Raw genomic sequence first — 25,340 nt, forward strand, 5'->3', positions numbered from 1 at the left:
CTTTACAGAGGCATGGGCGCGACAAGCCCCAGCATGCACCACAATCCCTGGGGGCGAGGGGTCACGAACAGGGACCAGCGGGCTTGTGAGGCTTTGAGAAGGTTATTAGAACTTAGAGCAAAGAAAATCTCGCCCCCCTCAGACCCTTCGTCTTCGAAGGCCGGTGTTCACGCCAGTCCCTCACAGCCCTGCCCCCAGCTCCCAGTCCATCGGATCAGCTTTGAACTGAGATACTTTTTGCTCTTGCTTTTACAGAGAACTCAGGGCGGGGTCTGAAATGCTCCATCTCAGCGAGATGGCTCTTTGGGCCAAGCAGCAGTGCCGGACTGCGGTTCCCAGCATGTACCACCACGGTGACCTGAGCAACACCCCCAGAGAGCCAACCAGAAGGACCCATGAATGGTGGGACAACGTAAGACCAGCCAGTCTGGGTCAGACCAAAGGTCCTTCTAGCCCTGCCGTCTGTCTCACAGCAGGGGCCAGCGCCAGGTGCCCCAAAGAGAACGAACAGAACAGGCAATCATCAAGTGAGCCTAAGAACACAGGAACGGATGTACTGGGTCAGACCAAAGGTCCATGGAGACCCATGTCCTGTCTTCTGACCGTGGCCAGTGCCAGGTGCCCCAGAGGGGGTGAACACAACAGGGAGTCATCCAGTGACACGTCCGTGCCCTGTCACCCATTCCCAGCTTCTGGCAAAGAGAGGCTGGGGAAACCTCCCCTGCCCAGCCTGGCTCAGAGCCTCCAGGAACTTCTCTAGCTCTTCTCTGAACCCAGCTCTAGTCTTGGCCTTCACACCATCCTCTGGCCAGGAGCTCCACAGGCTGTCAGTGGCTTGCGTGAAGAACTCCCTTTTGTTAACTTTACATCTGCTGCCCGTTAATTTCCTCCCGTGATCCCCAGCTCCTGACTGCAGGCCCGTTTGCAGGGAACCAGGCACGAGGCCTTTTGGAGATCTCCAGGTCACCCCCGGAAAACTCTCCCTGCTGGCTCTTTCCGTTTGTGCCTCCAAAACAGCCTCCGCTAGCAACTTCTTTGGGCCACTTTGGTCAGAAGCGGCCAGGCACGGTTCCCCTCTGCTGTGCCTCTCGAAGGCCAGGCTCAACGGCCCTGGCCCTGGCCATCCTGCCGGCTCACCCCGGTCCCACTGCCCGTGCAGCCGCAGCGAGATGGGGTGTGCAGCACGGTGTCAGTGGGTCACACCCTGTTTTTATGCTCCTGTGCAAACCATGGCTTCCCTTGTATGTACTGCGGGGCTGGAGTCCAAAGGCTGCCTGTCCAGCCCCCACCTCAGCAGTGCCTCTGCTCAGCAGTGACTTGCTGGGACCATGACAGCCCCATCTGCTGGACAGCACCACAGTGCCCTTTAATCTGGGCTTCCCCTCCTCATGGGTATTGTGGCAGTGGGTGCACACGGCATCAGATTCATCCTTCTCCTGGCCCTTGTGCAACCCCACTGCAGTCAGCTGGACTGCACGGGCTGGCCACAAGGGCAGGGCTCTGGCCTGTACTGTTCGGAGCACCCTCCACTGGTGGGTCTAAACACAGCACTGAGCGCGAGACAAGCCTGCCAGAGTGCCCCGAATCCTTAACAGAGGCACCATGGGCCTGCAGAGTGAGTGCAGCTCGCTGCAACCCTGCAGCCGTTCTTACGAAAACAGATCCAAAGCCAGCTGAGCTCAGCACCCGTGATGGGACCCGGCTCCCCAGGCAGCAGAGCAACTTGTTAACTAACCCCTGTGCTCCCCAGCGTGTGTGTGTGAGTGCGCACGGGACACAGTAAGGTTGTGTTGCAGCATCTGCTCTGGTTTCCCTGCCCCAGCCCTGCTAATGCAGCGCACAGCTTGCTGCTATCCCACGGGATGTCTTTGCCTCCTCAGCCTGCTGTTATCTCACCAGACCCTTCCCTGCAGACCGGCAGAGACAGAGAGCCTGTGGGTGTGTGGGTGTTAACCAGGGCAGGGGAGAGGCCCCTGCCCGCCACTCCGGCCAGCCCGCTTGAGAGAAAGAGAGAAATGACTTGCTTGTGCCTGGGCAATGCAGGTTACGATGAAACTGTACTTCTAACATCCCCTTGTAACTGCAGGACCACAAAGGCCTGAGATGTAAACCTCACACGTGTCTCACTATAGTGGCTGCTTGTGTTGTACCTGCCCCCCACCGGTCCCCCCCGAGCCAGTGCTCTTGCCCCCTCACTACAGCGCCCCCTGCTGGGAGAGGCTGAGGAGTGAGATAGCCTTCCATGGGATAGGGCTCCTAGCCCATTCATCCCACTGGCTTGTGCTCGGACGGGCTAGAAGTAAAGCCCAAGAAACAAACCCAGCACACGGCAGTGTGGTCCTTCTAGGGTACGGAGCGAACGCACATACCACTTGTCGGAGCCTGGCCAGTGCTCCTGGGCACCATGGGAGCTTGGACCACGGGAGCAGGAGATCGTGGGACTCGCTGGCGCACTCACCGTCTTGTTGGGCCAGTTGTACTTCTCAAACACATCCTGCACCCGGTCTTCCCCGCCATCTGTGAACATCATGATCATCTTATTGCAGTTGGCTCGCGTGATGTTGGACTGCAAGCAAGAGCGAAGAACAGAGTGAGGGCAGGTACTGGAAGGGATGGAGCATGTTTATCACCTCTGCCGCACCCTGTTGTTACACCACTTCACAGGTGTCTGCTATTACAGACAGCAACCAGTTGGCTGGGCTCTACTGCCTGCTGCTGGATGGAATTGGAACTACTCCACCGTGTATCATATGCCCCATACTGCTGACACTATGGGGATTCTTCATTAACTCAGACGGCAGGTATGTTTGAAGCACAGAGGCTGTGAGTTTTACCCTCATGGTCTCGGTGACATTCTGGAAAGCCGCTGTGTCCGGGATAGTAACCACGGTGTCCTCCAAGGTGCCCAGGGAGTTGATTTTGTATTGTGCCCGTGGTGCCTGTGCATGCCGACGAGTGAGAGTGACAGATCCATATAACACACCCGCCACTCTCAGGGCAGGAGGGCTGAAGAGCAGGGAAGCACCCTCTGAGAAGCAGCCTTGGTACCGAGCAGCACCGGTCAGTGTCATCCCACTTGTGCATTTCCTCTTGTGAACCTGTGCACGTTTGTACAAGCGCACGCCCAGCAAAGTACATGGGTGTTCACAGCCGGGTGCGCTAGGGTGAGTACGGCAGCGTGTGTGTGCACCAGTCACGCTGCAGCTCGGCAGGACTCAGCCCCGGCTCGCCACGCTGGCCATGACAAATCTATTTTCCCTGCCTGATTCTCCAGGGGTGAAGGTGGTGGAGGTGAACTGGGGGCGGGGCTGTCTGGAGAGGAATTATGTTGTGACTATTACTGCACAGCCATTAATAGGGCCATTCATCTTTATCTGGCCCACCGCCTTGGCCGCTGTCTGAGCTGAGCCCTCTCTCGCTCCGGCCCCGCGAACTCTGTAATGGAACAGCAGGTCCTGGGAAAACTGAAACGACTCAGGGGCAGGGAGAGACCCTGCTGAGGGGAGGCAGCCAGAGCCTTTCACTGGCATGTAGTTACATGTCGAGCGAGGCAGCAGCCTGCTTCTCACTGTGATTTGTGGCTCTGCATCCCCCCCACACACCGACACCGCTGCACAGTTCAGATGGAGCTTTAGAGTAGAAGCTCTTTGGGGCAGGGCCCGTCTTTCTGTTCTGTGTGTGTCCAGCGCCTAGCACAATAGGGTCCTGGCCCACGACCGGGCTCCCACGGGCTGTGATAACGCAAAGGTGGCCAGTCTTGCCCACTCGGCTGAGATCCCCAGGTGAAGAGGAGACAAAATCAGAGGGACAGGAGGAGATGTGGGTCGCCTCCTGCGCAGGGCTGATGGAGCACAGAGCGCACGTCCCCAAGCTCCGGAGCTGCAGAGTGGTCTGGCAGGGAGCAGTCCGAGTTGCCTCTCTGCTGGCCCAGCATTTCAATGGATGTCCCCAGTCGGATTTCTGAAGAACCCCACCCCAGTCCCCCCAGAGTCTGAAGCCTGGAACTGCCTGGGATTTCATCCTTGGGAGGCCCCCGTGTTTGAGCCCCAATGCCCCCCTCTCACAAATCCCACGCTCACGTTTTGCAGCTGCTCGAAGGCGTACTCAAAGCCGGCCTTATAGTCAGTTGTCCCCTTGGCCACCATCTCCTGCACGTCTTCCTTGAAGACCTTCTTGTTGCGGATGTTGGCCTGGACCAGATGCTTGAAGCAGGACACGGGCTTTGCCTTTTCGTTGAACTGGAAAGCAAGAGCGGAAGGTGCCGAGTGTAACAGCACGTTGGCGGGCGGAGGGGGCGTGTAGCAGCAAGGCGATGATCCCCAGTGGAAAGGCAACCGGTGTGGGAAAGGAGACAGGAGGAGAACCAGGGACTCGCCCTCCCCACGGCAATTGCCTGGCACTCAGTTCAGACGTCTGCCGGAGGCGCCTGAGGACGCATGGGCCCTATTGTGCTACATGTTATTTTGCCTGCTCTTGTACGGGACATGGCTGGGATGGGTCTGTATTGGTGTAAGTACCAATGTGCTGCCTGCAACAACACAAATCCAGCTAAATAAAAGGCACATGTGCCACAGAGAGAAAGACCCATCCCGGACGGAGCAGAGGGCACCTCAGCCTGCAGGAACCAGGAGAATGTTTCCACAACCTCTCTGAGAGCTGGGCTTCAAATCTGCAGGGTCCTCTGCAAGCCTGGGCAGAGCCAGGAGCTAGCAGAGTGATGGTCTGGGGCTGGCAGGGACGGGCAGATGGGAGGAGCCTGGCCTGACCAAGCACCAGGTGGGAGGGAAGCTGGGTCCCCTCTAGATCTGAGGTCCTCAGACCACTACTGGCCTGTGAGTTCCATTCAATGGAAGAGCAGACTCCCCCCACGCCCCATCTGCTGCTTGGGCCTTTAGCTAACGGTGGTAAAGCACACGCTGAGCTCACAAACTCACTTCCCACAGGCCTCCGGGGGGCTGGGAGCTGGGTGTGACTTTGAGGCACCTGGATTTAGGGCGATGTAAAACCCACAAACAACCTGAGAAAACACTGGCCAACACTTCCAAACCCTGGTCCCTGAAGTTACTGCACCGAGGCACGTGTGGAACAAATGCTGCTGCCTGGGGGCGCCCGAATCGCTCCTGGGCAGCCGCCCCACACTCAGCTCACAGGGATGCTGGTCCAAAGAGTCACATAGGCCCCAGCTCCAGTGCCACCACGCATGGAGACACAGCACTTGGACAGAACACTGTGGGACTGGGGTACAAATCCCAGCGAGCCCATTCATTGACCCGTGACATTCACGACTCACTCCACCTCCGCGTGACTGACGCCCAAGGCGCTGCAGCCAAGACGCAGAGCAGCTCACTGGCGTTTAACTACTCTGCACAGAAACGACTGGCTCGCAGTTTCTCTGCTCCTCACTGTGTGGCGCTCCTGACGGAGGGACAGAGCTCTGAGCGGCCCAGCGGCCCTCTACCAGAGCACGGAGCAGCTCTGCGGTTACTCTTGGCAGAGAGGAGCTAGGGAGCAATCCCCGTGTGCTGGGTAGCAACAGAAACGTTACAGGACAATTAGTGCTGCTCGGTTTACCTTGTTGCCAAACCATCCCTGCTGCTGTCTAGCGCGAGGAGTGGGGAGCTGCCACTCGTCACCAGCTTCTATTAAACGGGCAGGATTGGTGCCCGAGGTGCAACCTGCTGCCCTTACTGGGCCGCGCCGCACTGGGAAGGTGCAGGGAGTGGTGCCTTGGGGTGAGAGCCAGCCTGGACGTGCGGGGGAGGGGGGTGCCCCCAGGTGAAGCAGACCAGGAACTCTGCTCTCGGTGAGACGTGCGAGGACCGCGTGTCCTGGGCTCTGGGTGCACGAGGCCCAAGTGAGACCACACAGTGGTGCGCAGGTTCTTGGACCATGGACATAAGGATGCTCTGGGGTCCACCCGCCCCGCCCCGCCCCGCAGCAGCACTCACCGAAGCCACATTGACATAGTCGTCATCCGAGAGGGTGTCCAGCATCTCACAGACCGACGTCTTCATCAGCTTCAGGGTCAGGCCGCTCACGCTGCCGCTCCTGGGGAGGCACAGGGGGAGAGCTTGTGATGAGGCCCCAGGCGATCTGTAGCTCTGGGGGGCGCAATACAGGGAACGCAGAGGGGAGCAGGGCAGGAGCAGCGACCCCCCCCCCCGTCCTCAGCAACAACGGCCCCTCTCATCGTTCCCATCTGGGTGCAGAATCATTTTTATGTGCACCAAGGCCTGGGGGGACGTGCACCACCACAGAAACTGAGGGTGCCCTGCTAATCAGCTGGGCAGCAGCTGAATCTCTCCTGAGCCACTGCGCATGTGCCAGCGTACAGGGAATGCTGCCCAGCAACCCCCCCACAAGCACAGAGTTGTGCCGGCTCCACCCATTTGCAGCCTGTCGCTTGAGAATTTCACAAGCTGGCCCGGGGCCGCAAAAGGAATCTGGAGAGGGGGATTCTCATACAACACTCACACGTCCACGATGATCACCATGTCCTTCGGAGAGGAGGCCCCTTGGATATACCTGGAATGAGCAAAGACAGGGCGTGAATCAGGCTGGGGCCTCTCAGCTGACCAGGGGAAGGGCTGGGCACTCACTGGAGCCTGGGCCACCTGGGGAGGGTGGTTTGGGATGGGAGAATTACAGCAGTGGAGGAAAGCAGGGATGTGTGTCTCAATTCCTTCTCAGACCAAGGAGCAGCCGGCTGGAATAGGCAGCCCAGGACCCTAAGTGGGATGCTGTGCGCGTCTGGGTTCAGAGTGCAAAATGGAGCACGATGAAGCAGCAGCAAACTTCAAACTCTACGCACAATGCAGCCCTTCTTTCAGCTCACGCCTGGGTTCCGAGCACAGCTGTTGGGTGGCTGCCCTGGTCACCGTAAGTGCGGGAGAGCTAAGGCCCAGAGGCAGAGGCCCACATGGAATCCCAAGCACTGTTGTAGGCTGGGGACTGACTGGCTAAGTAGGCGTGCAGCAGAAAAGGACCTGGGGATTACAGTGGATGAGAGGCTGGATATGAGTCAACCATGTGCCCTGGGAGCCAAGAAGGCTAACAGGGTATCGGGGTGCATTACGAGGAGCACTGCTAGCAGATCTAGAGAAGTTATTATTCCCTTCTACTCGGCACTGGTGAGACCACATCTGGAGCACTGCATCCAGTTTGGCCCCCCCCACCCCCGGTATAGAAAGGATGTGGATGCATTGGAGCGGGTTCGGCAGAGAGCAACAAAAGTGACGAGGGGGCTGGAGCACATGACCTAAGAGGAGAGGCTGAGGGACTTGAGCTTATTTAGTTTGCAGAAGAGAAGAGTGAGGGGGGATTTGATATCAGCCTTCAACTTCCTGAAGGGGGGCTCTAAAGAGGATGGAGAGAGGCTGTTCTCAGTGGTGTCGGATAGCAGAACAAGGAGCAATGGGCTGAAGTTCCAGAGAGGGAGGTGTACGTTGGATATTAGGAAAAACTATGTCCCCAGGAGGGTGGTGAAGCACTGGAATGCGTTACCGAGACAGGCGGTGGAATCTCCATCCCTAGAGGTTTCTAAGCTTGACGCAGTCCTGGCTGGGATGATTTAGTTGGGGTTGATCCTGCTTTGGACCTGGGACTGGACTAGATGACCTCCTGAGACGCCTTCCAGCCCTAGAGTTCTAGGATTCTACGATACAAAGCTGGGATCCCCATCTGCAAAAATGATCCATGGCTCTCCGCATCCACCTCCTGACCCCAGATATGATGTTCAGTTAGACCCTGAGGACGTGGGCGAGACCCACTAGCCAGATGCCTGGGGAAGACTTCTCTGCAGGTAGCTCAGAGCCCTCCCCGGCTAGCTCCCATCACCGTCTGTTGGGGATTTCTGCTACTGGCAGACGCCGATGGGCCACACGCCATTGTTGAAAGCCCTGTCAGCCCATCTCCTTCGGAAACTTATCAAGTTCAGTCTTGAAGCTTGTCAAGTGGCTGATTCCCCACCTTGGCACTTTGAGTGAGTTACATAAAACTCCACCAGACCCTGTCCCTGCAGTTCTGAGAGAGAGAAAAGCCTTCCTGCATTCAGTTTTCCCTGAAATCTATCAGTAGCTGCCACCACCCAGTGTACAAAGTCCCTTTTCCAGCAAAGAAATCACTTGGAAACTCTTCCCTGAGGACAATCCCCCACAACCTTCTTTTCCCAAGGAGTTGGAAAGAAACACAAGAACACCCCATAAAAACCCCCACAAGGAGCTGTGAGCTCTCTGGTAACGTGTCTGCAGCCAGGCATGTAGTTTTAAGCCCTGCAGGACACAAACCAGTACTTAAAGAAAAAAGAATAACTTTTATTATGAAAATACGACTCTCTTTGTAAGCATTGTAAATGACTTCGTGTCAGAAATATGAATAAAAGCAAAATCAGGGATTTTTCTCTGGGTCAGATTCTTGATTACAGGCAAGAACAAAAGGAACAAATAACCAGCTGAGACATAATTTCCAACTGCCCAAACAATGAAATCAGTAAACCTTACGCGACAACCTCAGCTTCTTCCTATGCGCACTTTCTGATGAGCCCCGGGGATCTCTTCTGGCAGAGCTCATTCCTTCCCCTCCAGCCCTGCAGAAATCCCCCTCTTTGCTCAGCCTCTGCTTTCGAACAAAGGAGAGATGCTGCTGTGCTTCGGTTTTAGGTATCAGAGGGGTAGCCCAGTTAGTCTGTATCTTCAAAAACAACAAGAAGTCCTGTGGCATCTTATAGACTAACATATTTTGGAGCATGAGCTTCCATGGGCAAAGACCCTCTCTGTCAGACGCCTCTGAAAAACACCCATGAAAGCTTATGCTTCAGTTTTAGGTGTGACTCTTTTCTCTTGCCCCTGTTGGCTCTTTGCCACTTTCCCTCAAATCCCCTCCCTGTGGGGCAGGTTAGTTTAACCCTTTCCTAGGCTGTGCTTTGCCGTTCCCATTCACAACAAAGCCTGTCAGAGTTTTCATCCACAGTGCTCCCCTAGGGAGGTTGCGCTAGAACTTTGCTCCTCTGGTGGTTAGAAACTTTCACCTGACGTCAAGGCTAAGTTTGGTGATGGCCAGTTCGCATGTATTTGTTCTGTGTCCACACTGGCGCTTAACGCCAATAACTCCTCGGCCTCGCAGGTATTCATCCCCTCTGATATAGTTATACAAAGCAATCATAGCTCCCCCTTGGCCTTCTGTTGCATAGGCTAGATAAGCCGAGTTCTGAGGCGCTCCTCTCATAAGGCAGGTTTGCCATTCCTTGGCTCATCCTCACAGCCCTTCTCTGCACCCATTCCAGTCTGAATTCATCTTTCTAGAACAAGGCAGATCAGAACTGTGCACAGCAGTGCCTGGCGTAATGGTATCGACACTTTCCTCTGCTGAAAATACCTCGCCGGATGCACCCCAGGGCCGCATTAGCCTTTTTCACAGCCACATCACACTGATGGCTTGCGTCACCCTGAGATCCCCCACGACACCCAAACACCCTTCCTGGAAGCAGGGATGCTGGGCAGGAGGGGCAGATGGCACTGGCTCCAGCCAGCGACAGGTCCCCCTTCAGTACTGTATCTGGTTCAAATGGAAATAAAACATGATATCAAAACAGCAAACAACAGGAGCTCCCAAACTGTGGTACGTGTCCTCCTGGGGGCACGTCAGAAACCTCTAGGGGCACGCAGGCACCATTTACTATTTCATTAAGTGCATTTTCCCAGGGAAAGCTTTAAAACGTGCTGGGAATTTGTTACATAAAATACAGAAGTTAATTTACTTCAAAATGCACCAGGAGGACCCAGAGATGCTGAGGTACAAGGCCCTCACCTCCAACCACTGCAGAGCAGGGACAAGTTGTCAAGCAGCTCTCGAGGCTAACTTGCCCAGAACCAAGCCAGGGCATTCTCAGCTGTAGATATCGCACTATTTCTGTAGGTCACTGGGAGCTCTGGGCAGCTGGCTAAAGGCAGGGAATGCTTGGAAGAAGACACTTTCACAGTGTCACTGATGAGAAGGGCCAGGGCGGGCGGGGGCACAATAAGAAAAGTTTGGGAACCTCTGGCTTAGCTGATGAGCCTGCCAGCTATAGATCTTGTTAGCACCCCCCTCGCCCCCCAAATTCACGAAGTCAGAATCTCTCCTCGGGCTTGGCACAAACCTGGGGACACTGTGACACAAACAGGTCAGCGCCAGGTACGTACATGGCCACAAGCGTCCGTGGTGAAAATGTTGAGGCCGGTGGTGATTTTTCAAACAATGGAAAGGCGAGGCTGAACAACATCCTGTGACAAAGTGGGACTGGGGGATTTTATTTCCCTGGGTACGCTGCATCTCCCACTGTCCTGCAGTAGCTGTGGGTGTGTGCCTCAGTTTCTCTAACAGCAACGAAGGGTCCTATGGCACCTTATAGACTAACAGAAAAGTTCTGAGCATGAGCTTTCGTGAGCAAAGACTCACTTCATCAGATGCTGGCTGTGGAAATCTGCAGGGCCAGGTATAAATAAGCCAGAGCAAGGCTGGGGATAACAAGGTTAGCTCAGTCAGCAAGGCTGAGGCTTACTACCAGCAGTTGATCCGGAGGTGTGAACACCAAGGGAGGGGAAGCTGCATCAGTTTCTCTAGGCTCTGCATCAACACCTCGCTGGTGATGGGGGTTTCGGGTGTGATTGTTTCTGTAGGGGTACAATGGCTGATGCCCTTTGTAACCTGAGCCCAGCACAGGGGTGGTGGGGAGTGCCCAGGGAACACCTTTTGCCCAGGAAGGAGAAACAAGACTGGAGGAGGGGCTTGGTGGTTTGAATCTGAACCGGGTAGCTGGGAGTGGGACAGTTTCCGCTGGCTGGGGAGGAGGGGGGCTGGGGTGCTGACTTGGGGCTCCCCATGATGGATGGCACTGATGGCTTCTGGTTTTTGTGCTGACAAGTCTCTTCTATGCTGTGTCCCTGTTGCCTAATAACCCTCCTCTTCTCCCTGCTGAGTGAGAGTCACACCTGCCTGTGGCTGGGGTACAAGGCCTGGTGAGCCCCACGCCCTGTGACACCTATTCCCTAAAGTGCGATAATCCAGCCGCGTGCACGGTGCGCTCCAGGGTGGCGCCAAGCCCTCACCACGAATCGGACAAAAGCTGGGTGGGAGGAAATACCTGCCCAATGCGAAGTCGAGGGAGGGTGCGGGACACCCGGACATGCTGCAGTTGGGCCTGCAGGCAGCCCAGGAGCTTGGGAACAGCCTCTCCGCCTCTAGCCGAGCCCAGCTGCTCAGGGGATGGCGCTGTGAAATCCGTGTGACTGGACGCCCAGTTCGCGGCTGCCCTGAAGTCAGGGCGGCCGCTGGCTGGGAAGATGGAGGCTGTGTGTGCTCTGCTGAGTTGCTCTCCATGCAGTGAACTGAGATTGAAATGGAGCAGGTGCCTGGGAGAGTCTGCCAGGTGCTCGCACTCGGTACCACCACTCCTTGTGCACTGCCTGTTCCCCTGCCCTCTGGAGCCACTCTTCCCGGATAGCCTTCACCCCGCTCCACCCACACAAACAGACCAACGCTCCCTCGCATTTTCCTCCAACTGACGCAGAATAAATTTTGTTGTGTACGAGGCACGTGCGGATGGGCACCACCATGGTGCAGGGCAGCACGTGAATTTCTCCTTGGCGGCCACCCAAGCGCTCAGCTCCCAGGGAACCCTGCACCCGACCTCTCGCTTGTGCTCCCTGTGGCACATCCAGGCAAACCGCAGTCTCTGTATTCCAGGGCGCAACAGTTCTAGTGCTGAGCTAGGGGTGCCACGGCAGAGCTCGGCAGTACACAGCCTCAGTGGAGCGGGCGTGGATCAGAGTTCATGTCACCTCCCTGTAGGTATGAGCTAATGAGCCAAAAACCGGGCCCAGTTCAGTGCTGAATCCAGGTCTCCGTCCCCCAGTGGTGTGTTGTGCAAATGCCAAGGTCCTCAGCTGCCACAGCCCCTTGCCCAGCCGAAGGGCCGAGGTGCTAGCTCTCCAGGAAAGCTACGGGGCGGGTGCAGCATGGCCTTGCAAATCGACTCCCTCTCGGATCGGCGTAAGGAGTTCCAAATGCTAACCTTGTCCTCTGCCCCCTTTTGCTTTCAGAGCGGCGGTGAGGCTGCTGCAGTCGTGCACGGATTAAGATGCTGTTTGCCCCCTGGTGCTTTCAAAGGCCAGCCCTGATTAGGTTATTTTTAGCTGCTGGTGGGGAGGAAAAACCTCCCCCCAAACCCGCCTCCTAAGAACAATTAGGAAAACCTCTTCCTCCCGTTTAAAGAGCACACACAAAAGGGGCCGTCTGCCTCCCGCTGCGCAGCATGAGGGCGAAAGCTCCATAACTGGGATCAGGGGCCACAAGCAGAACCCAACATCCAGCCCACAGGTCTCCCACAAAACCTTAAGACTGACGCATCTGCACAAGCACCTCCCCGTGCAGCAGCAGGCTGCCCTCCACTGTGATGCCTGCAAACCACTGGGCACTGGTGCACCGCTGGCGGAGTGGTATCACCCCACTGTCTCTTTGTGCGCCCCGTCTGCTGTAGCTGCCTGTCTTAAAACAGCGAGCCCGCAAGCTGTGCCGGGCCGGGGCTGTCTCCCACCGCACCTGAGCCCCGCTGCCAGCTCCCGAGGCCGGCGATGGCTGTGCAAATGCTACCTGCCCTCGCGCAGACCCTCTGTCCGTACCCTCCTGCCACACGTGGGACCTGCTTCTCCAGAAGAACCAGCCCCCTCCAGCAGCCCTGGATGGATCAGCCTGGAGCAGGGAGCACGTGGGGCTTAGCTAAATGTGCTGGCACTGACCAGCACCGCTTCTGCAATGGGAAGGCGAGACGCGTTCTCCTGCAGTACGCCACAAACCAATTCCTCGAACGGCTCCAGTCAGTGAGGCACAAAGAACCCTGAGCGACACGACACGCCCAGAAATCCCAGCGCCAAACCCGTCACTGCAGCCCCTGTCTGAACATGGCTGCTGAGCGGCCCTGCCGCCGCGTTCCCGCTAATCATTTCCACCCACACGCAGAATAAACGTTCTGTGCACCGAGGCATGCGCGAATGTGCACCAGTAAGAAAACACAACCCTCGCGGTGGGCACTCTGGTAATCAGCTGGGCGGTGCTGGATTCTCTCCTGCGTGGCTGCACGAGTGCTTGGCGTACAGGGAACCCTACTTTGCAGCACGGCTGTTCGAGGAGAACTGGTGAGCAGGGGTCTGCGTGCAGGCGAGCCACAAGGAGGGGAGACATTGTAGTACATTCTGTAGAGCAGCCAGCACAGCGTGGTCCTGACCGGCACTCTCAGCACACGAGTTATGATTTCCTGCCAGATCTTCGCCCTTCGCTTGGAACGCCAAACGTGCCAGTTCTGCGCGTGCACTAAAAGCAGAGGTAATCCAGCTTTCCAATGCAAACGGGGTCTGTTCTCACTCTCCCATGGTCTGTCCTCAGAGTGTGATGCTACTGGACTTCCACAATAACGCCATTTCTGTCATCGCTCTACTAGGTTTGCACCCAATCTTGTGCCACGTGGGCCAGGTAAGGTGTCTAATAAGAGCTGGTAATGCCCGAGTCTCTCTATGCTACTTGCGTATCTATACCGCCTTCGTCTGTGCAGTTGCAGATGCTGGCTCTGTCTCCGCAGTGGAAGCGTTTTAGAGCTGTGGGTTCACAATGGGAGGCGTGGTCTCCTCCAGCCGGGACGGAGGACAAAGACTCAGTTTGGAACAAAGCCACAGAAAAGGCCGCGTGGCACTGGGCCCTGCTTTGTTCCCTGCGTACAGCTCTGCTTATATTAAGACCCCTAAATGCCCTGCACCCTCCGCTCTCACAGCGCTAGTTGTGGCAGCGACACCCACTACCTGCACTGGTACGGTGCCCGAATGTGCTCCTGGCTGTGTTAGGTGGGGGCCAGACTCCTCAGTGGGACCTGCCGTCCCCCACTAGGGCTCCACGCACGTGAGGCCCTAGGAAAGCCAGCCGCGGAGGAGCTGTAAGAAGGGACGGCTGTGCTGCATTCTCAGCCCAGAGCGAGATCTCAGCAGGTGCCAGGCTACTGGCAGAAACAGACATTATTCTTATGGGCTCCCGCGAGCTGGGTATTTATTCCCAGGGACTCCATCGCAACCCAAATCCCCTGCTGAAGACTGAGGCCAGAAGAGCCCTGAGAATGGCATTAGCAGTCGTTGCTTATCTGTAATGGGGTTATAGGTCGGAGCAGCAGCCAGAGGCCAGGACCAGCTGCGCCAGGTGCTGCACAGACTCAGACCAGGCCACAGCTGCTCCCACACCCAGTTGTTAAGCATGTAGTCATGCCCTGTCTACACACTGCTCAGCGAGAGCCTGATCCTGCCCTGGTGGACATCAAAGGCAGCTTCCTCATTGACGTGAACAGGATCTGGCCCAGTGTAAATTAGTGCTGAATTGCTGCTGATTACGCCCCATTACCGGGAACTATTTGTAAATGGACAGGCCCTGGCGAGTTCCCATGTTTGCTAATTGGAAGTGATTATATTTTCTTTGGGGAGGAGGCTGAGTCTCTGCCTTGCCTGTAGCTATGGATCACTCATCCCCTTTGCTTCGCACGCTGCCTAGGGCACAGCTGTTTTCCAGCTGTAAAAGAGCCGGCTCCTCTCTCCCAGGCTGTGGGCATGCTGGCCAGGGCAGTGCAGGGCCTGGCACTTTGTTCTGGGTCTTGAGTCCTACCTCTGCGGCAAGGCGCGGCTTAGGGCAGGTGCCTGCAACCGGAAGAGCCACTTTTTCAAATTCAGTTACAAAATCAACACTTGAAGAGCTGCAGGGTGTGAATACGAGACAGCCCTTAAATAAGGGCCAGCTGAGCTTTGTGTCACCCGCTTTCAGAAGAGCCACACGCGAGGAGCTGTACCATTAGAAAGTTCAGTTACTCCCATTTCCAGGCTCAACCCGCCTCAGCCCCCAAATCCACCCAGTCCCCAAACTTTCCCCCTGCACGCAAACCAGCTTAACCCCTCTCAGCCCCAAACTATCCCCCGTCCCGAGGCTTAACCCGCCTCAGCCGCTCTGCCCCAGCTGCCCACTGAACCCAGATCTTATGTTCCCCCCAGCTGCTCTCTCCCCGCACGCGCTCTGGGACTCCCTGCCCAACTTCTCAGGCCAGAAAGCCCCGGCACCTTTCCCAGCCCCTCCCCACATAGCGGCACCTGCACCGGGGAGCTGGGCCAGGTCCTGGCAGAGCTGAGCTTGCACTGGGCCATGGCTGCCAGTGGAAACGGGGAGGGGCTGCAGCTGCAGCGAGAGGAGGCGCTGGGCTCGCGGGGAGGGAAGCTGCTCTCGGCTCCCAGGAGGCCCCTCCCCCATCTCTTCCTCCTTCCTACTGTGGCTGCCCGGCTCCAGCCACCCCTCCCCGCTCACTCCCCCAGGTGCCGTGCGGGCGGGTCCCTGCCCTGCCACGCTGCAAAAACGGAACTCACGGGAACAGGTTTAAGGGCTGGATCCCTCCTGCCGGCCGCTACCCCAGTTCCACTGAGCTCCATCACTGCTGCAGGCAGGGCAGAGAGCTGCAGGAGCCAGCCTGCGAGGGGCTCTGGAGCTGCAGGTCGCTGACCCCTGGGTTAGGGTGTACGGGTGTTTCTTCTTCTGAACCCAGGAGGGAGAACGGCTGCGACGGGTCTGCTGGAAGGGGGGAAAGCAGCTAGGCCCCCTCTGTGCCCCCGGATCTCAAGGAGGAACAAAGAACATTGTACTGGCTCCTGAAGGGATGGCGGGAAAGAGGCAGGACACCGATTTTTAGGGTTGTAACCCCATCATCTCCGATAGACCCTGGTCCACCAGGGCACCACTGGCCCTAAGTGGCAGAACAAGAGTGGGGACAGCGGGTCTGTGTGGACTGCACACAAAGGCAGCATGGCCTCCTCCTGCCCTGCCCTCCAGCCCAAGGGAGGCGGGCGCTCTCGGGAGCTCTGCCTGCCACTTGCAAACGGCGCAGACCCGGCCTCAAAAGGAAGTGACACCTCCACTCAGTGCAGACATCTGAGCCGGCAGCTTGTCCCACGCCGGCCCGTGCCGCCGGCAGCCCGTCCCACGCCGGCCCGTGCCGCCGGCAGCCCGTCCCACGCCGGCCCGTGCCGCCGGCAGCCCGTCCCACGCCGGCCCGTGCCGCCGGCAGCCCGTCCCACGCCGGCCCGTGCCGCCGGCAGCCCGTCCCACGCCGGCCCGTGCCGCCGGCAGCACGTCCCACGCCGGCCCATCCTCGCACTTACTCGTGCTTCCGGGGAACAGTCACTGCAAGGAGAGACACGTGCACCAGAGCTTTCGCTTAGGCTAGTGGAGGACTTGGTGCAGGCCAGGCTGAAATGCCCCCCAGGCTAGTTCAGAACAGACCAAAGCTGCAGCCAGCGCTCAGCTCTTCAGATGCATTTAAATCCAGAGCAGCGTAGAGGGCCGTGGAAGTCCCCTGAGCCTGTCCCTTCTCATAAGCTTCAGCAAAGACTATGTGCCATGGACGGAGCCTGGGACAAAACAGGGCCTGTTGGGGCATCTCTCCAGCTCCAGTGATTCTGAGCTGCTCCGGACTGTGCAGCCACATGTAGGCACAGAGCCCCCGCCAGGGCTGCTCTAATTTAAAGACAGGGGAAGTCTCAGTTCCTGGAGCTGCTCTGAATACGGAGGTGTAGGGTTGCTCGGAATCTCCTTTGCTATTTGGTGCTTCCTACAGCTGAGCCAACCCTTAGAGTCTCAGGAGAGCTGGATCCCAGCTCTGCAACTCAGACCCATTTCAAACCGGGGCAGGGCTGCTCAAACCCTACCTCCCAAGGACCATCGTCTACAAGTGGGACAGCGGACCCAGCCTCCCGACTCTGCCCTCCACCACCACCGGACGCCGCGAGTGACAAACGGACTGTCAGCTGTCCCAGGCTGTGGCAAGCCTCTGAAACGAGAAAGCCTTGGGATGGAGACGGAGTTTTACAGGGCGCCAGTGGAGGCTGTGAAATGGGGAGTAGGCGTGCTGGAGAGCCCAGCCCTGCTGGAGACGTAACAGGCGTTGTGCAAACAGGAACGTACGCACGGATGCAAGCAGAATACACCGTATGAGACTACGGCGAGTTTCACAGCTCTGCAGTGGAGCTTACCACGGGCACCTGTATGAGTGGATCTACCCGAACCCATTGCTCTCCAACAAGCTCCAGGACTGAGCACATCAGCGAGGGCCTTAACACGGCAATGGAAAGCAAGCCAGCCAGACTGCGCTCCTCTCCTAATCACCCTGCACAGTCCTTGCAACGGAGGAAAGTTAATAATTAATGTGCAGCAATCAAAGACAATTAACCAGCACCGTGGAGCCATTAATTTCCTGTCACGGCGAGAGCTGATGGGCGCTGGGGTGCTGCTCCCCAGGCTGCATCCTATTTGTCAGTGCGGTGACAGGGCCGGCAGGGCTGGGCAGAACGCCTCTTGAAATGCCATGCATGCTGGTACAGTTCAGTACCCTCCTCTAGAAGAAAGCATGCAAAGCCCTGGTGTGGCCTGATCCTGCCCAGCTCCTGCTGACTTCAACAGGAGCTAGGCAGCTGCTCGGGCCTGGCCCTGCGTGCCCTCCTGCTGACTCTCACACAGCGCTTGCCAGATCAGGCCCCGGTAACACAAAATCTATCCCGCTTCCGCTACAAGCTTCCGTTTTCATCTGGCCTTGCAGCCCATCGCCCCAGGCAGCACAATGTGCACAAACTACGCTACTAACAGGTTGTGGTTGTGAAAGCAAAATGGGTTGCGCAGCAATTGCAGAAGTGACACCCAAAACCAACTGGAAACAACTCCAGGCGTTCGGTTTGGGTACCTGCATTGTGAAATCCAGCTCTGCTGCGAGCACTCCTAGGTGCCCTGCGTGAGACCAGGGCTGCCAGGCGCTCAGTCAGTGTGGGGTAACCTTGGCTAATGAATGGCCATGAGTGGCCCTCCGTCCCCCCACTGGAGACAAGATGCTCTCCCAGGCTAGGGCAGCTTTGCTAACTGTGTCTGCGTGCCTGGCTTCGCGGGGTGTGCCGGCTGAACCGTAGCAGCGCTGCGACTGGCTCTCGCAGCCAGCGCTGTGTGCAATCAGCACGCGCCTCACCTCCTGTGCCCTCGCTTTTCTTCCGTGCCACCTCAGTAAGACTGGTCGGAAAACACCCACGCAGACAGGAACCAGCCGAACCTCAGACACTGCGCGCAGGTGATGGTAAGCACACGGGGGGCTGCTCACAGAACCCCACTGGGCTGCATGCGCCCACCACTGTGAGGTGCGTCACATACACAGAGGGTAAAGCTGTGCTTTGCCCAGGTGATTGGCCCTGGCGTCAGCCTCGCTTGGGTGGCTGTGTCCCCACGGCAAAGCCCTGCCCTGTGTCTGCATCCCCACTGCTCCTGCGCGCCTCTGCATCCTTCCTCTCTCTCAGTGCCTGATGCCCTGGGACTCTCCCTATCAGCAGCACCAATGGAGCCAGAGCCTATCTGTCCTGCAGAGGGATTTGCGGGATGGCACTCAAGAGACCTACGACCTCACCGCCAAGTGCAGAGGTTCCAGCAGTGGGGGCAGGCCTGTATTCAGTGTGCAAATAAGTCTGTGCTCGAGCGGTTCTTGTGTGGCTGGTAGGGGGATTTGTGCAGGAACATATGTGGGCACATGAGACAAGACTGTGGTGTAGACACATCCGTGGTGACAGTCCCTGCTCCCTGGGGCCAGCCAGAGGAAAGAAGGGGTAATGATCCCACTTGCAAAGCAGGGAGATGGAGGCTCAGAGAGACTAAGGGGCAGTCCCAATGCGATACATCAGCCAGTGACAGAAGGAGAAGCCTGTACCCAGAGTAATGGGCACCCTTCTCAAGAATGCAATTTGCTCAAATGAAAGCAGCAAACCTGACCGAAGCCACAAGAAGCAGGTGTTCCAACTGGCTCCTTCCTTCTGCACAACCGACACAATCAGACAGAAGGGAAGAGAAGTGTAACCAGGGCCTATGTGTGGCTTCTGGGCAGTGACTTCTCCAAAGGGTTTCCAGCTCTGCTGTGCGCTGGATACATGGCGTGTGCTCACACGACACCGATCCTGAAGTGTGCCAGCTTCGGGGGAAATTCAGCGCTCCCTGCTCCTGTCTAAACACAGCTTTAGAGCAAGTGCTGCATATATGTTGCCAGTTGCAATCTCCAGGAGAGGGCTGTTTTCAGTATGACACAAACTAGGCCAAGAGACCCCACCTGTTAAAAATATTCCCAGGGAAAAAAGATCAAAAAACATCTACTGCACCTGCAGAAACGGGGCTGCATGGAATTTCCCACCTCCAGGCTCCTTGTCCCGGACTACTCCCCAGCTCTGGGTTACCCTCAGGTTGCTTTCTCCTCCAGGCTGGTTGAGCCCAGCTAGGGTGGAGGACAGGCAAGACTAGCTCCCTGCTCTCAGTACAGGAGCCTAAACTGATATGGGCCTTAATTCATCTGATCTCTTTGGCTTTGCTCTCAAAGGACAACCGCACAAGCCCTTCAAAGCCAAGCCTGAGAGCTTACGTCCATAACACAGAGTCTTCCAGATCTGAAGAAGCGGGTCTGTCCCATGAAAGCTCATCACCTAATAAATTATTCTGTGAGCCTGCTCCAGGACTGCTCCTTTGCTTTGTGATCCACAACGTTGGTAGATGCTAAAAACCACAGACTCATAGATGTTGGATTTATGGATTATTACAAGAAACTGTAACTTGCTCACCCTTCCTTTCTCCTGCGACTGCAGAGCTGTTAAGTGCTCACTTCATTTTGAATAGTAACAGGGAGATGGCCGTGCTAGTCTATATACTATGAAAAGAAAACAGCCATCCAGCAGCACTTTAAAGATGAAAGCTCATCATCTAATACGTTATTTTGTTAGTCTTTAAAGTGCTACCAGACTGCTTGTTTGTTTTCATTTTGAATGGTCTCTTGGAACACCTGTCAGCTCCTCAGGTTTCACCTGTTCCACCTGGGACATCCTGCATACCTTTCCCAACCCTAAAGAGCTCTACCAAAACAAACAAGCACTCATGTAGCACTTCAAAGACTAGCAGAGTAATTTATTAGGTGATCAGCTTTCCTGGGACAGACCCATCTCAACTCTGCTGAACGCCGTGCTGTCCAGAGTCTCAAAAATAACTCAGACATTATAATCAAACCAGCTGACAAAGGGGGTGCTGTTGTCATCATGAATAAGTCAGACTATGAACAGGAGGCAGCCAGACAACTCTCCAACACCACATTTTACAGACCTCTCTCCGCAGATCCCACTTTGGAATTCTAAAAGAAAATACAACTACTTAAGGAACTCCCTGCTGCTGCTCGGGACCTTATTCACTCAGACACACCATCTGAGCCCCAGCCTGGATTATTCTATTTACTTCCCAAAATCCACAAACCTGGGAACCCCGGACCCCCTATCATTTCGGGTATTGGCACCTTTACCACCGGATTATCCAGTTATGTGGACTTCCTCCTCAAACCCTATGCCACCAACACTCCCAGCTATCTCTGAGATACCACTGACTTCCTGAGGAAATTACAAAACATCGGAAAAGTTCCTGACAACACCACCCTTGCCCCCATGGATGCAGAGGCTCTGTACACCAATATTCCACATGAAAATAGACTGCAAGCGATCAGGAATGTCATCCCTGATGTCACCACAGACAATCTGGTGTCTGACCTCTGTAACTTTGTTTTCACCCACAATTATTTCCGGCTGTGGGTGCTCTGCTAATCAACTGGGTGACACCTGAATCTCTCCTGGGTGGCTGCCCAAGCACTCAGTTTACAGGGAGTCCTGTGCCTACGTCCTAACTTTCAGCTCCCAATTCCCTTGGGGACCTGGGCCTTCGAGCTTTCATCTCCTGCCTGCAGTGCTCTTAACTCTGCCCCCTTCACATCGCCCCGCCTACAAGCATGCTCACACCTGGGTCTCTCCTGCCCGGGCTGAGAGAACCTTCTCTGCTCTGCCCTCAACCCTGTGTGGACAAAGCTTTGATTGGCTCCAGAGAAGCAGGGCCCCAGATCTTAAAGGACCAACTTTAAACAAGCTGCTTCTGTATCTGCAAATGCTAGCTTTTAAACAAGGAAACTTTCTGGCCCTCTGAGAGTCTGTCTCTTTCACCTTGCATGGGCTTCTGCTCTGGTTCCTCCCGCTACGCCCTTCCAGAAGGTAAACACCTGTTTGGACAAGCAGGGGGCTAAAGACCATATGGGGAAAAATTGACCACAGCAGCTGTCAGGCAAACAAAAGAGCCATCAGCTCCACAGAGATGGACTCAGAGCAGGAAGAAGCTGTTTGCCCCCAGCTCAGAGCAGACTGCTTACTTCCCCTCAGGCAGCCAGCGCCATTTGAATAGGTAAAAGGAGCCCGAATCAATGGGAACTCCCAAGCCTGCTGCATTGGCAGTGGATTAATCAGCCTGAAGAGCTCTGATATCTGGGCAAACGGGAAGGGATTCAGCCACGCTTAACCTGATGTGTGGCTAAATGGGACGCTCACAGCTCCCACCTAAGCTCAGCCTGTCCCTGTCCCTCGCTGTCCTTTCGGCTCCAGCCTGGGAGAGCCATACGTCTTCCTTCGGAAGCGAGACCCTGCGCGCGCGTGGCCTGCGAGCGAGCCCCACGCCTGCCATCTCCACTGGGAGAGAGCGGGAGCAAGATAAGCAACTCGGCTGAGCTGTAGCTAAGCTCCGTCTGCCTGGCCCTCTGCCTTCCCCAGAGGCAGGAGGGGAGAGGAGAGAAGGAGCAGAGGCGGCAGCGCGCGATGCCCCTGCCTGTGTTATTGTAGCCATTCTCCAACGCCAACCATGTGTGAAATGAAAATTGGACAGAGCTGGCTGCTCCCAGGCCTGGAGTTCCACACAGCCCAGCTGCCTTCCTCTGAGGGCGCCGGGGCAGAGGGGAGAGAAGTTGCAGCTGAGGGGGTGGGGGAGAGAAAGGGGAAGGAAAGAAACACCTGGGCTGGTCAAACTTAGCTCTATCTAGGACCTGCTTGTTGGGCAGCACTGGGGGTGGGAGGGGCCTGATGGGCTCATTTGCATGCAGCTACCCAGAATGCTCTGCGGTGCTGGCAGCTCACAAAAGCTGACCGGCTGGGGCCGCTGACCCCGACTTAGCCTGGTTCTTTTCAAGGCCCCCCACAGCAGGTCAGCTTTGATATCGCAGCCCTATGCCTCCGAGCCGTCGGGGACCTGCACATGCTGCTCGGCCCCTGACTCCATTCATGGGAGCGTCCAAATCCGGGCACAGCTGCAGAGGGTGGACCAAGCCTGAGGAATCGCTGGGGGGCAGGGAACGCGGGTGCCTGGGCTGTAGAAGTGGTTCAGGGTGTACCCAACTCCTGCCCACGCACACAGCCCTCATGCCCACCCCTCTCACCAAGTGTCCCCTTTCCCTCTCACCAAGGCCTTCTGCGGACGTCGTACAGGTCGATCTTATTGGGTGCTCGCCAGGGGGTGGCTGCAAGGAAAGCGGAGATGTGAAACCCCATGGGGCAGGCCCAGGTCAGCTCTCAGGTATGGGGGCTGCAGGAGTGATGGGGAGGTGCTGGCCCAGTGGTTCTCTGCCTACTGATCCCTGTGGCCACAGCCTGCCTGTACAGTAGGTCACACAGGCTGCAGCCGTGTGCTGATTGCGACAGGCGACGAGAACCACTTAGCCAGATGCTCCCTGCAGAGGCAAAGCTGCTGTGGACGCCAGCAGGAGCATGATAGATACTGGGGGGCCTGGGATGAGCCCAGCTGTGCCAGAGGAGGCTGAATGCTCCCCAGGCGTCCAGGCAGCATCACAGCCAGTGCCTCAGAGGTGCCTGGAAAGGGGTTGTGTCTCAAAGTCTGACTTCAGCACTAAGCCCCCAGCTCCCAGCATGGCCCCGGGGGCGCTCTGCTGCCGCCCCCAACCGGGGCATCTCCCAGCTCCCAGCATGGCCCCGGGGGCGCTCTGCTGCCGCCCCCAACCAGGGCACCTCCCAGCTCCCAGCATGGCCCCGGGGGCGCTCTGCTGCCGCCCCCAACCGGGGCACCTCCCAGCTCCCAGCATGGCCCCGGGGGCGCTCTGCTGCCACCCCCAACCGGGGCACCTCCCAGCTCCCAGCATGGCCCCGGGGGCGCTCTGCTGCCGCCCCCAACCGGGGCACCTCCCAGCTCCCAGCATGGTCCCAGGGGCGCTCTGCTGCCACCCCCAACCGGGGCACCTCCCAGCTCCCACTGAAGGTCTTTGAGGCAGCCCCGGTTCCTGAGGGCCAGGCTGCCATGTCCCGTGCTGCCCCCCGCCCTCTCCACCCCAAAGCCGGAGGTGACAGACCTGGGTAGTAGCGGGTCACCCCGGTGGCGCTGCCGAAGACCTGCCACAGCAGGGAGGGGTCTTCCTTCCGGTTCTCGATGAATACGTCCTCCAGGGCCTGGGTCCAGTTCAGCTCGTTGAGGATCACCGTGGCTGGAAGGCAGAGACACCGGGGGCTGAGCAGGGCGTAAGGGGCCGAGGGAGAGGTGGGTGCCTCCCCTTGCCAGTCCCTGGCCAGCTCTGTGCGACCCACTCCCCATCCGCCAGTGTGTGTGTGCTCCAGCCTGCTGCCCCTCTGCCTTCCTGGGGGGAGCAGGCCGGGCTCGGTGCAGGAGCCGGCCCCTCAGACCTAGCTCTCGCCACCCACCCCGGCCTCCTGCCCGCTGATGCCGGATCCTGCCCTGGAAGGTCTGTTCCTGCCAAGGTTGCCTCTGGGGCCCTTGCTGCAGCGCAGGGGCTGATGTGTGGAGTACCACATGAGGCAGCGCTTGCAGACTCCCGCAGCGCACGTCCTGGGCCCGAGGCGGCGGGCACAAGAGATGGGGAAGGCTGCAGGCCATGGCCAGCCATGCTCAAGAGGCGGGGAGAGCTGCATGGGCGGCAGGGCAGGGGAGGGCTGGGAGCCTGCCTGGTTCACGCCGGCCCACGCCTAGGACACGGATGAAGCTACTCCAAATGCATCAAGCCCGGCATCAGCCTAGCCAGCCCCTGGCCCAGAGCTCACTTCCGCAGGGTCTGTATCAGCCCTCCCAGCCCCTGGGTGACGTGCAGGTCGCTCGCCTGCACGGCGGCCAAGTGAGCTCCTCGCTGCCCCCCCAGCTGTTTCCCTCTGTCTGCGGAATTAATTTTATGTGATGTGTGTTGGGGGGGCCGGGGATGGGTTGTGAGATGGGACTGAGGACTGGGGCAGGGGATTGAGGGTGGGGGTTGGGGTGCTGGCTGGGGTGCTGTCTCTAGGGTGGGGCCAGGAACGAGGGATTGGAGTAGGGTGGGCTCAGGACTGGAGCAGGGTGTTGGGGTGTGGGGGTTGGGGTGTTGGCTGGGGGTGCTGTCTCTAAGTTGGAGCTGGGGACGAGGGTTTGGAGTGGTGGGGCTCAGGACTGGAGCAGGGGTTGGGGTGTTGGCTGGGGGTGCTGTCTCTGGGGTGGAGCCGGGGATGAGGGTTTGGAGTGGGGGGGCTCAGGACTGGAGCAGGGGGTTGGGGTGCTGGCTGGGGGTGCTGTCTCTGGGGTGGGGCCGGGGATGAGGGTTTGGAGTGGGGGGGCTCAGGACTGGAGCAGGGGGTTGGGGTGCTGGCTGGGGTGCTGTCTCTGGGGTGGGGCCGGGGATGAGGGTTTGGAGTGGGGGGGCTCAGGACTGGAGCAGGGGGTTGGGGTGCTGGCTGGGGTGCTGTCTCTGGGGTGGGGCCGGGGATGAGGGTTTGGAGTGGGGGGGCTCAGGACTGGAGCAGGGGGTTGGGGTGCTGGCTGGGGTGCTGTCTCTGGGGTGGGGCCGGGGATGAGGGTTTGGAGTGGGGGGGCTCAGGACTGGAGCAGGGGGTTGGGGTGCTGGCTGGGATGCTGTCTCTGGGGTGGAGCTGGGAATGAGGGTTTGGAGTGAGGGGGCTCAGGACTGGAGCAGGAGTTGGGTTGCTGGCTGGGGGTGCTGTCTCTGGGGTGGGGCCGGGGATGAGGGTTTGGAGTGGGGGGGCTCAGGACTGGAGCAGGGGGTTGGGGTGCTGGCTGGGGTGCTGTCTCTGGGGTGGGGCCGGGGATGAGGGTTTGGAGTGGGGGGGCTCAGGACTGGAGCAGGGGGTTGGGGTGCTGGCTGGGATGCTGTCTCTGGGGTGGGGCCGGGGATGAGGGTTTGGAGTGGGGGGGCTCAGGACTGGAGCAGGGGGTTGGGGTGCTGGCTGGGGTGCTGTCTCTGGGGTGGGGCCGGGGATGAGGGTTTGGAGTGGGGGGGCTCAGGACTGGAGCAGGGGGTTGGGGTGCTGGCTGGGGTGCTGTCTCTGGGGTGGAGCCGGGGATGAGGGTTTGGAGTGGGGGGGCTCAGGACTGGAGCAGGGGGTTGGGGTGCTGGCTGGGGTGCTGTCTCTGGGGTGGAGCCGGGGATG

At 57.9% G+C, this 25,340-nt stretch overlaps 1 protein-coding gene across 2 annotated transcripts in view; it reads right to left on the bottom strand.

Annotated features, from left to right (window-relative positions):
- Window positions 1-25,340, bottom strand: part of CACNA2D2 (calcium voltage-gated channel auxiliary subunit alpha2delta 2) — a 521,624-nt gene that overhangs the window by 49,871 nt on the left and 446,413 nt on the right. For both annotated transcript variants that reach the window (XM_075005174.1, XM_075005172.1), the window contains exons 7-12: window positions 23,267-23,398; window positions 22,366-22,423; window positions 6,475-6,525; window positions 5,949-6,048; window positions 4,080-4,238; window positions 2,459-2,566 (exon numbers count right to left, since the gene is read on the bottom strand). In XM_075005174.1, coding sequence (XP_074861275.1) covers window positions 2,459-2,566; window positions 4,080-4,238; window positions 5,949-6,048; window positions 6,475-6,525; window positions 22,366-22,423; window positions 23,267-23,398 — 608 coding nt within the window. The remainder of the gene's footprint in view (window positions 1-2,458; window positions 2,567-4,079; window positions 4,239-5,948; window positions 6,049-6,474; window positions 6,526-22,365; window positions 22,424-23,266; window positions 23,399-25,340) is intronic.

The sequence above is a fragment of the Carettochelys insculpta genome, chromosome 11 (assembly GCF_033958435.1).
Source record: "Carettochelys insculpta isolate YL-2023 chromosome 11, ASM3395843v1, whole genome shotgun sequence".
NCBI classification, from domain to species: Eukaryota; Metazoa; Chordata; order Testudines; family Carettochelyidae; genus Carettochelys; species Carettochelys insculpta.